The following is a 10,728-nucleotide window of genomic DNA, read 5'->3' as shown; positions in this document are numbered from 1 at the left end:
GTGAGAAACCAGTTATCAATTCTGTCACAGCCATCTCACACCTTCAGTCTCGGTGTATGTAGAAACGCTCTAACAGTTACCGCGTATCTCGGGGACTTCCTGTATGCATAAATATTTATTGCAACTTGTTTTAAAACATGTGAAGTAGTTTAAACCATTAAATATCATCGACTTCGTAAGCATGCTGTCATATTAAAAATGAGCAAAATATGGCAAGATACACTGCTTGTACTGAATGGTGTTTAGCTCGACTAATAAATAGAGCTAATTTACAAAGAAAAAAGAAAAAAATAAACAAATATTACAAAACTATGCTTTCAGTTATTATCTAAATCACGAGCTATAAATTAAAATCAAATTGCTGGATTATACACATTATTTATATCGTTATAAACCTCCAGGGGTCGGCAAACTTTTCGACAAAAAGAGCCAAATTACATAAAAATGTTAGCAGTGATCCACTGAAGGAGCCAAATTGATATGCCATGTGCATATGAGGACTAAGAGCAATCTTGCAAATGCCTAACGTTTGGTCTAAGGATACGTACTAATGTATTGCCGGTGGGCATAAGTTCATTTCCTTTTTTTTCTTAATAAAACTTGCAAAAAAAAATTATTATAGAATTTTGTACAAAATGCTTTTTGCCACCTCAAATAACCTACATCGTACATTGTATACTTCCAATCCACCTCTGAGACACCTCAAATTGAGGTAATGTCCTAGAATCCGTTACGGTCTGTTATGGTAGATCGCCGATAACGCCGAGTAAATGTTTTGATAAACGAATGAATGAACATAACCATAAAAAGCAGTTACAGCGCCTAAATAAGTAAATAAGTAGTTCATGTGTTACATATTGTAACATAATTAATAGGTTGTATAATAACTTAAGCAAAGGGTTGCTTAAGACAACGCAACTCTCAACTGCCTCTCAAATCCCTGGGGCACGTCAAGAGAAAATTACAGTGAACCCTCTCTTATTTGACACCTCTCCAATTTGAAAAACCTCTCTTATTTGAACATTTTGCACAGTCCCTTGATTTCCAGTACATTTTTTTCCTCTAATTTGGAAAACCTCTGAAATCTGTGTCCGTCTTATTTGTGTATGGTGTTGCCATGGTTATTGAATGATGTATGCTCAAATTGGCAATCCTGTTCGCAGTTTCCTATAGCAACAGTTAAGGCTGCATACTAAATGTTAGGTCTCTTTTTTTGTTTGGATGGACCTTTCATTCACTTTCCACCTCTGTAATTTGAAAACCCCTCTTATTCGACAGTCCCATCGCCTCTCAAATAAGAGAGGGTTCACTGTATTAACAACACATATCGTTCATGGAACTGTTCTCAAAACCGGATTTGGAACCAAAATCACACTAGTTCCACTTCATACTAATCCTCGAAACCATATTGACCTTTGAAATGATACTGAAACCATACCGATCCCCCATACAGATCTTGAAACCCCATCTAATATCGTTCCTTTCATTAAAATTATTTCAAGATTCCAAGATATTATTCCGAGAAGGAACCAGGATCTGTTTCTCTCATTTAATTCATGTTTTCAGGATCTGTTTCTCTGTTGTAATTCATCAACCGTTTTTTTTTTTGCTGTTAGAGGAAGTGGTTACGGTGGAAATAGTTTCTACAGCTAGCAACAAATTGTGGATCTGTTTCTCTCATGTAATTCATGTTTCACTCTGTGATCCATTCCGAACCATTTCTGGCAACAGTTTTTTGAAAACTTCAACGTAGAAATAAAGTTATCCATTTAACCATGATGAGCCAGCCCCATGATACAGTCATCAACTGACAAGACTAACAATATGTCCGTCATGAATTCAAGCCACGTGTGGACCGAGCCTCCTATACGAAGTGACTATCCTACCATAGGTACACGCTAAGGCTAAGTGGCTAAGGTAGGCTTAGACTTCTCTTCTTCTTTGGCTCAACAACCGATGTCGGTCAAGGCCTGCTTGTACCCACTTGTGGGTTTAGCTTTCAGTGACTAATTGATTCCCCCCATAGCAGGATAGTCAGTCCTACGTATGGCGGCGCGGTCTATTTGGGGATTGAACCCATGACGGGCATGTTGTTAAGTCGTACGAGTTGACGACTGTACTACGAGACCGGCTAAACTAGTGTTTGGCACATTTAGATGCAAACCTTTAAAAATTTTAGTGAAGAGCCGCCAAAAGAGTCGCCGTCTAGGTAGGAAAGAGCAAACAACTACTATCAAGCTAAATAAGAAGAATTCGTCAGTAAGTAACAAAAGTTAATACGTGTTTCCCCTTAAATAGATTTTTTTTTTTGTGTAGGGAATGGCTTTTATCCTTTTACTCAAAAATATAACAGCGGATTGCCATACATTGCCATCCCCTAGTTTAGATAAGTCAGTAATTCGCTTTTATTGTTGTTGTTAACAACAAATACAATTCTTCATTTAATATATTTAATTACACATTTAATTTCAAACTGTTGAATCATAGGGAGATAATTATTTTAATCCTTTGAAATGATGGATATATTCATAATGTCAACACACGATAACGCGGGGGAAATAAACACAGAAACTTCTATTCTCTCTGTTTTTGTTGTTGTTGCATTATACTACGTATAAAAATTAAATATAACTATTTAATTTTGAAGTCACTACATTTATTTGTAGTTTAAAACAAAAACAAAAAAAGAGCCCAACCCCCAATGAGCGAATAATGTAAGCGTATTTTATTTGTTATTTTCCAATAGAGCTTTTCACGTATCCACGTTTAACTGTATTGAATCTATTTGTCATTATCTTTTTCTTCTTTTGGCACAACAATCGTTGTCGGTCAAGGCATGCCTGTGCCACTAGTGGGCTAAGCATTCATTGATTTAAGAATTACCCCATAGCAGGATAGTCAGTCCTTCGTATGGGAGCACGGTCCATCGGGGGCTTGTACCCATGACGGGTATGTTGTTAAGTCGTACAAGTTGACGACTGTACGAGACCCGCGAATTTAAATAGTTAAATAATCTATTGACAATTGTTTACATGAACCATTTATATAATTTAGAATTAAGTTTATAATTAAAATGATTAAAATATTTAAACACTTTTCTTTATATTGTTTTTACGGACTTTAACATTATTTCTATCTGGTAATTATCTGGTTAATGGTACTTATTCGAATTGATTCGTGTTTTGCATGATATGCCTAGAGGCGATCCATTTACTCTACGGTTTGATGCAAACATGGGTCTAGCTGTTGAACCGTCCGCTTTAATAATACAACGTTATGTAAACTTTCTGTAAAAATAACGGAATGTATTCATAATAAAGCTTACATTTTTCTTTCCAAAAATCGTACTAATGTGTTTTCATTTGTTATAGTGTAATGTGATATTTTGTGAGTGAACCACCAACACCAACAACAATCTCACAAGAGCAAAAACATTTAAACGTAGAATCAATCCAACCCGGCGCGACAGTTTAAATTGAAGGACGGCATACGGAGAAGAAAACAAACAAAAAACACGCCAAAACAGAACAGAAAGGTGACAGATCATTAATTTATTCCACACATCAAAAGCGAAACAACGGTTGGTAGAATTTATTGACATGTAATAATGAAAACTCATTTTCAGTGCGTAACATACGTTATGTTTTTGTGTTGTGTTGTTTGTTCTTCTTATATTTTGATCGAGCTACGTTTCATAGTTTCAGGTTTGCCTCCCACCGAATGGCTGCCGGGGGAGTTTTTCGCATTTTTCAATTTCTTTCGTTTCTTTTTTTTTATGCCAACTACGTTGACAATCGTAAAATGGTTTTCTTAATTTTGTACCAAGCAATTTTGGTGCTTTGTTGTTCGATCTATGCCCAATGATCGGTACACTGTTCTTATGTTTATTATAATAAGTATGGTTGGTATTTGCATTCATAGTTTAATATGTTTGCCTGTAGTACTGTTTATAGTATTTCAGGGTGTATTAGATCTCCCGTTTATTTTATTTTTTTTTTTTGCTGTTAGAGGAAGTGGTTACGGTGGAAATAGTTTCTACAGCTAGCAACAAATTGGCGCTTATTTACAATCAGTACACGAGCAGGGCAACAAATGGAACCGAGATTGTGATCCATACGAGGGTAGCGTGCACAATGGGGAAGAAGAATGGCCTTTATGTTGATGTTTCGAATGTCCAGCACACCACCGCCGTATCCGTGCCGGTCCAGGGAAGGCGGGAGGCGACAAACAAGCGTCCATCAATCCAGGATGGTGCGGCGAGCGTTTAGGCGCTGTTGCCTCCGATTTACCTAGCAAGACGCCAGCAGGACCGAGTGGGGCGGTCGGATGGTTGGCGGGTAGCTCATTTTCCGAGTCCGGCAAGCATGTACACGGGATCGTGAAAGTTGGTCCCACGGTACAGCTCCGGCACGGTGGAAACCAGCGCTCGAATCCGGTGCGAGGGCCGATAGTTCCGGATGGCGTGCAGGAAAGCGGCACTGCCCGCCGGCTTGGGATAGTCCTCGACAAACTCTGGAATAGAAGAACCCTTCAGAAAACTTGGAGTCATTGGAGCTTTCAACCCCGCGGGCGGTTGGTTGTACCTTTGCGTAGATTGCTGATCATGTTTTGACCCTCCAGCAGCTTCACCTGATCGTTGTTCAAGTTCTTCGACTCGAGCGATTCCAGATTGTGCTTAAGGTTCTGGAAGAAATCGCCCAGGTTTGTCAGCGCGCCTGGAAATGAATGGGGGATGTGGGGGGTAAGGAAAATTACATCTTCCCGGCGAAACGCGTTTTGCGCACAAGCCAATTAACGATATTAGATCACACGACACATCTAAACATCCCACACAGTACAGTACAGTACACCGCGAAACAGTAACATCATGCAACCGATCGCTAGCCAGATTAGAGCACACGTGAATAGTAACACAGCTGTTGGAAGAGAGAGAGAGAGAGAGAGAGAGAGAGAGAGGGCAGGAAGGATGTTCCATGGAGCATAATTCATCACCTGACGACTGACAGTGATGGGAACGAAAGGAGTCGCGTTCAACCACAGTAGATGTGAGTGTGAAACATCGAGCAGATGAATTAAATCACCACTGGCGCAAGTAAACGAATTAACTATCAGTCACACCGGTAGCCCATGGGAACAGGTATGCTCCTGTGTGTACGAATATCTACACACTTCGCACTGACGGTGGAGCATCCTCGGCGCAAACCACCACCCACCATTATTAGACCAAGCCCGATGACGATGATAAATTTTATGTCGTCTCACAAAACGGCCTAGCGGTTAGAGTACTACCCGCCAAAGGACGCAGGGATATGGCAATTAAAATGACTATTTATGGTTGTATGATACATGCACCGGCCGGTTCTGCTATCCACGGGCGCTAAACGCACACCACGGTCGCCACGGTCAATGAATAATGGTTCCAATAATCAAGCCCGTTCACTATCAATCCCTCCCTCCCGGCAGGCATGGTGATCAATCAATCAATTTTTGCTACTAATCAATTGGCGTGATGTAAGCACGGTAAACAAATGCAAATGAGGTGAGCGTGGAAAGCAGGTGATGCTAGCGCAGGATGACTACGCACGAGAGGTATAACCGAAGACTGCTACCATCTCTACGTGGCCAATTAAAATAGTTTAAAACAAATGCAGACTGTTTTTTATTGTTGCCCTGTTGGGGTGCAAGATGCACTGATTAATTTTGGCAACTAGTTGATCGGTGAGCTTGATCATGTGAAATTTCATTAGTACTGTGGAGCTGTGGGCAACGGACGAATCAGAAGGGCGCTGAATAGTATTGATTTGTTGGATTTATATGTAAATAAATGCATGAGGAAATATTAAGTATAATTACATGAGAATTGTGCAATACATGCTGAAATGTGTAATAAATGTACATAAACATAATTAAGTGTAAGATAAGCAATAATTGGTGTACTTGGTAACACTGAAAGCCCAAAAATTAAAACAAAATGTGAAGGACATGCAAAAACTATTGATAAAAATGGGTTGCTTTTAGCCACTAGCTTTTCGTAGTCTATTGCTACAATAATAGAAAATAATCAAAATGTTGCATTTTTCCTCATTACTTATGGTAAGTAAGAACCACCCAGGTGAACAAACTATATTACTTATAATGTACCAAAAAGACTAATATAGTGAACAGTAGCTTACTGACTGATTGTAAGTAATGAAAAAAAGACAATAATTGAATTATGTAAGTCGAAACCAATATTGTATGTTCTTTGAACAGTGAACAACTAAGAAGAATAATAACAAGTGATTTGAAAAAAACTACTAACAAAAATGTTAAGTCATCTTAGCATAACATATAATCACAATTATTATACTTAAAGTATCTAATCACTAATTATGAAGCACAATTTGCATGATTTTTGTTTAGTTAAATACAATAAAGCTCCGAAAGCACTGCAGAATATAAAGTTGAGCATTCGTAAGCGTGCCATTGCCATTTGCAGCCATCTGTGCCGTACCAAATAGGGTATTGAGATGGGAAAAAATCCTTTCATTGTTACCGTACCGTAAAACTCACCAACACTGATGGAAGGCATAAAGCTGCCCTCCTCCGCCGCCGTACCGCCCCCTCCACCCTGCGTGCCAGTGGGCATAATATGGGAACGACGTGCCATGGTAGAACGAAGAGCAGCGGCCCGCTTTTGACCTACGGTTCCGAAGGATTCATCTACCGTTCCGGCATTACGACTCTCCCCGTCGGTAGAACTACCAAAAGCAGTGCGCTGTCTTGGGCCTATCTCAACCAGTTTGCCGTGAAGCATATAGTTCGCCGTGTCTGGCCCATCGGGAACCAAAGGTTCACCGAACAATGCTTCCTCTTCGTAGGAACCGATCGCATCATCCGCTGACAGATGTGGTCGATGTTGCAGCCTACCGTACGGAAGCAACAGTTGAAGGACCGTTGCTAGTGATCTTCTTACGCCAGCCATTTCGGACTCGGAAGCGGTCACTGGTACTGATCGGTGGCCCCCACTGCGGGGAATTGGTTGCATATGTTTCAGCTGACTGAACAGATCGAGGTCTTTGCGTCCCGCATCACTGATACGCTCTCGGCCCAATCCTGCGGTACCGGTGTCTACGAAATCCATTGGCTGGGTCGGTAAGGATCTTGACGCTGACGCATGGCCTGTGTCGTCGGGGCTTTCGTTTACGTTGCCATACACTGTACAGTCTGAAAATGAACAATCTAATTAAGATAGTTAATTAGTAACATTTTATATAAGTTATACAATGATCTTTCGATCGATCAAATGCGTCCGTTATAATTTCACCATTTTTTGTAGCATCGAAGCATGAATTTATGTGAATTATTTTCAAGAATATAAGTTAAAAAACAGATCAGCACATATTAGTTATAGGATAACGGTGTAATTTACATAAATTAACGCATAAAAAGATCAGTTTGATGGGAGTATTACACATTTTTTGAACATGTTTATATGAAACAGATAAAGCAGTACAAACAACACCCGAATGCTAAAATCCCTTACAGACATTACAGACATTATATTCGATCCCCGAAGAAGTATTGGTCCGTTTTTTCGGCTGTGTGTCGAAATCGTTTTGCAGGAAAATAATTGCCAAAAAAGTAATTTGTCATTCTTTATCTTCAGCTAGCACAATTTTATTTGTCCCAGTGCTGGAGTGAATGTTACCAATGGTCTGCTAATAATACTACACCCACCCGCCATAACCGTCTTCTTTCACCTCTGGCTCAAAAGTACGTGCTTTGCATTACAACTTATTATCACTTCTTAAATTGTGTGTACCGTGTGAGTTAGGTTCTTATGCCGTTTTACGGTCATTGACTTCCAATTGGTTGTTGTATCACTAGATAATGAATTATAATTGAAGCTCTTAAATTTTAAAGCCGAATTTAAAAAGAAACCCCAATTGATGTTAATGGAATATGAACATATTTTACACATAAAACACAATACACAGCATAAATGCAAATAATACGTTGCACAGTTAGCAGTTTTTTACGTTGCATTTTAATTTCGTGCTTGATATGATACTACTGAAAAATTATGAAATTTTGAACACTGCACCATTTTGGTGCTCGAACTGGTCTTTGAATGAACCAAAATAAATTGTTATCAGTAGTGCTATATTTAAAGTACAGCTTCTATTTGGCTTTCGGGATTTATTAGTACCACACAGCACTAATACTACGGAAGGACGGTTCATATGAGTCTTGAACCCATGACAGGCATTAATGCGAGTTGAATACTACTACGAGACCGTCCCTGCATTTAAATAACATAAAATGACTGAATTCAGCAATGTTTGTACTTGTTGCTGTAATTATTGTGTTATATACTACGGCACAAAATAAAATTATAGTTATAATTGGAGGTGTCAAATAAAACAACCCAACCAACCGAATATCTGTAGGTAAACGATGAAATAAAAATCACATAAATAGTAAACCGTTGCCAAAACAAAATGTCTTGTCTTGTAAGAGTACAATTACTAGTTGGAACGCTCCATCCAAAAGCATGACAGTAAAACTTTATGTGATAATTACCCGTAGTAAATACTAATAAAACAATCCACAGGTGCCACATTGTAACGATCACTAATGCGCTTTCGCCAAACACCTCTGCAATAAATGTTTCACTTTCTGCACGCCCTCGTGCAAACACACTTTGTGGCTCAGGGTTAAAAGGATAGAGGAGCCTGCCACATACAACCACACAGACACAGACAAATGATGTCCACTACACTTTGCTTGGAACTTTTATGGAAACATAATCACACCAAGAAGCTTATCTATTGCACACAAACAACCAACGATCACACCTTGTTGTCCTTTTAAAGGATCTCCTTAACGAACTGTGCTCCACAATGCGACCGGATGCGACCTGTTGCTTCCGGTTCGGGACACTGAACCATGGTACCGCCGGTGCGTTCATTTTTATATACACTCGCTCGCACCGTGAACTAGCAGTGAGCTAACTAGCGTTTAAGTGAGTTTTATGTGGTGAGAAGCGATGAACATCGTGGAACATGCGTGTTGGTAATGTTGCGGATCGTTCGAAATTCGCTCGACATCGAGTCGAGGTGGAATGAATGAATTGTGCGCTACCGGAAGTCGGTGTGTATCCGTCTGTCCAACTGTCCTTTGCTAATTGATAGCCAAACTTCGAAGCCTAATGGAAAGATGTTCCAAACTTTTATTTCGTCTTATTTTAACTACAGCGCAACTGTGCATGGCATCTAACACTAACTTAACAGCACTGCTGAGATAACATTAACGGGTATCGGGCCTTTTGCTGTGGAGGCGGTATGATGAGTTTCGCTTTTACTTGTGAAAAATTAATGCACTGTGAACGGTTTGTCATCTCGTCACTTTCGCGACTCTTACCGAAATGATACATATCGGAGGGAGTTTTTTTTTTACAAAATTGTACTGCGTTTACGCAGTAAATTTCAACTCATAACATTACATCCCCGGCACAAGGGTCCGCGTACACTTTAAGCGTACATAGGATTGAGCTGTGGCATTAACATTGGTGCACTGTAAACAGTGACGATATGGCGAGGCATTTAAACGTTCTCGAGGGACATGTGAAATCGATGCGGCGTTATTGCGTTAAAATTAGCTGCTAGTTACGACGTGATGGGGGGGAGGGGGGAATGAGTAAAAGGAGAGAAAATTATCTGAACTAGCAAGACCTATGCAATGAGATTAAAGATATAATCTAACTAAAATATACTACAATATGTTTATTTGCTAGATAATCAATAGCCGCAAAAATATATACAAACCATGAAATATTAAACATTTTGTAAAAAAAAAAATTGTAAATATTTCAAAAACTACAAACATTAAATCATTACCTCTACGAAAAAATACATAATAAAAATAGAAAATTTTGATCCTATTGAGGCATCGACAGAAATATTACATCCATTTATTACTCATAGATTGTAGATCCATTTATTACATTTTTCGATTGTTGTCGATTGTACTGCATTTTTGAGTAAGCTAATTATTTTTGTTATGTTATCGCTAAACAATATGCTCGTCGTGAGTTCAAGTCTAGAATCGTCTCCATGTAGCAAGGATTTGACTTATTCGGCTACGTGGTACTGAATTAGTCTCGAATACCTGTACAGGCAGGTCCGTGTAGGAAAATAAGCTGCATAAAATTGTATGCTTTATGTGGGCCACTGGATGTTTATTACTTGTGGTGTATTGTATTGCCAATGCGCAGACATAACTTATATGCTCTATAAAATTTGCCCTGGTAAACTATAAGTAGGAAATGGGATCAATTCTTCATACATAATTCTTAATGTTAATTGTTCAAGTACAGTGAACCCTCTCTTATTTGAGAGGCGATGGGACTGTCGAATAAGAGGGGTTTTCAAAGTACAGAGGTGGAAAGTGAATGAAAGGTCCATCCAAACAAGAAAGAGACAGAACATTTAGTATGCAGCCTTAACTGTTGCTATAGGAAACTGCGAACAGGATTGCCAATTTGAGCATACATCATTCAATAACCATGGCAACACCATACACAAATAAGAGGGACACAGATTTCAGAGGTTTTCCAAATTAGAGGAACAAAAATGTACTGGAAATCAAGGGACTGTGCAAAATGTTCAAATAAGAGAGGTTTTTCAAATTGGAGAGGTGTCAAATAAGAGAGGGTTCACTGTACACTGTAACACTCTTACATAA

The 10,728-nt window shown here is 39.1% G+C and overlaps 1 protein-coding gene across 3 annotated transcripts; it reads right to left on the bottom strand.

Moving 5' to 3' along the window:
* Positions 1-3,547: 3,547 nt before the first annotated feature.
* Positions 3,548-8,954, bottom strand: LOC120952818 (uncharacterized). Of its 3 annotated transcripts, none has more exons than XM_040372337.2 (4): positions 8,566-8,954; positions 6,541-7,221; positions 4,584-4,715; positions 3,548-4,528 (listed from the first exon to the last, which is right to left on the bottom strand). In XM_040372337.2, exons 1-4 carry the CDS (start codon positions 8,603-8,605, stop codon positions 4,290-4,292), a joined length of 1,092 nt encoding a protein of 363 aa, XP_040228271.2. In that variant the 5' UTR covers positions 8,606-8,954; the 3' UTR covers positions 3,548-4,289. The 3 variants fall into 3 exon arrangements, with proteins under 3 accessions (XP_040228271.2, XP_040228272.2, XP_040228273.2); XM_040372338.2 differs by having other exon boundaries at positions 6,553-7,221; XM_040372339.2 differs by having other exon boundaries at positions 3,548-4,512; positions 8,566-8,948.
* Between the last annotated feature and the right edge of the window lie 1,774 nt (positions 8,955-10,728).

The sequence above is a fragment of the Anopheles coluzzii genome, chromosome 2, assembly GCF_943734685.1.
Source record: "Anopheles coluzzii chromosome 2, AcolN3, whole genome shotgun sequence".
Taxonomy (NCBI): domain Eukaryota; kingdom Metazoa; phylum Arthropoda; class Insecta; order Diptera; family Culicidae; genus Anopheles; species Anopheles coluzzii.
Note: the sequence above shows the minus strand (reverse complement) of the source record. Positions and strands in the feature narration are given on the sequence as shown.

Bases quoted from the DNA above. Each gene is read 5' to 3' on its own strand.
- LOC120952818 (XM_040372337.2), bottom strand. From the start codon at position 8,605: ATGTGGCACCTGTGGATTGTTTTATTAGTATTTACTACGG. The intron at 4,716-6,540 runs GTACGGTAACAA...ATTCATTTCCAG, and splicing joins CAGTGTTGGTGAGTTTTACG to GCGCGCTGACAAACCTGGGC. The intron at 4,529-4,583 runs GTACAACCAACC...AGTTTTCTGAAG, and splicing joins GATCAGCAATCTACGCAAAG to GGTTCTTCTATTCCAGAGTT.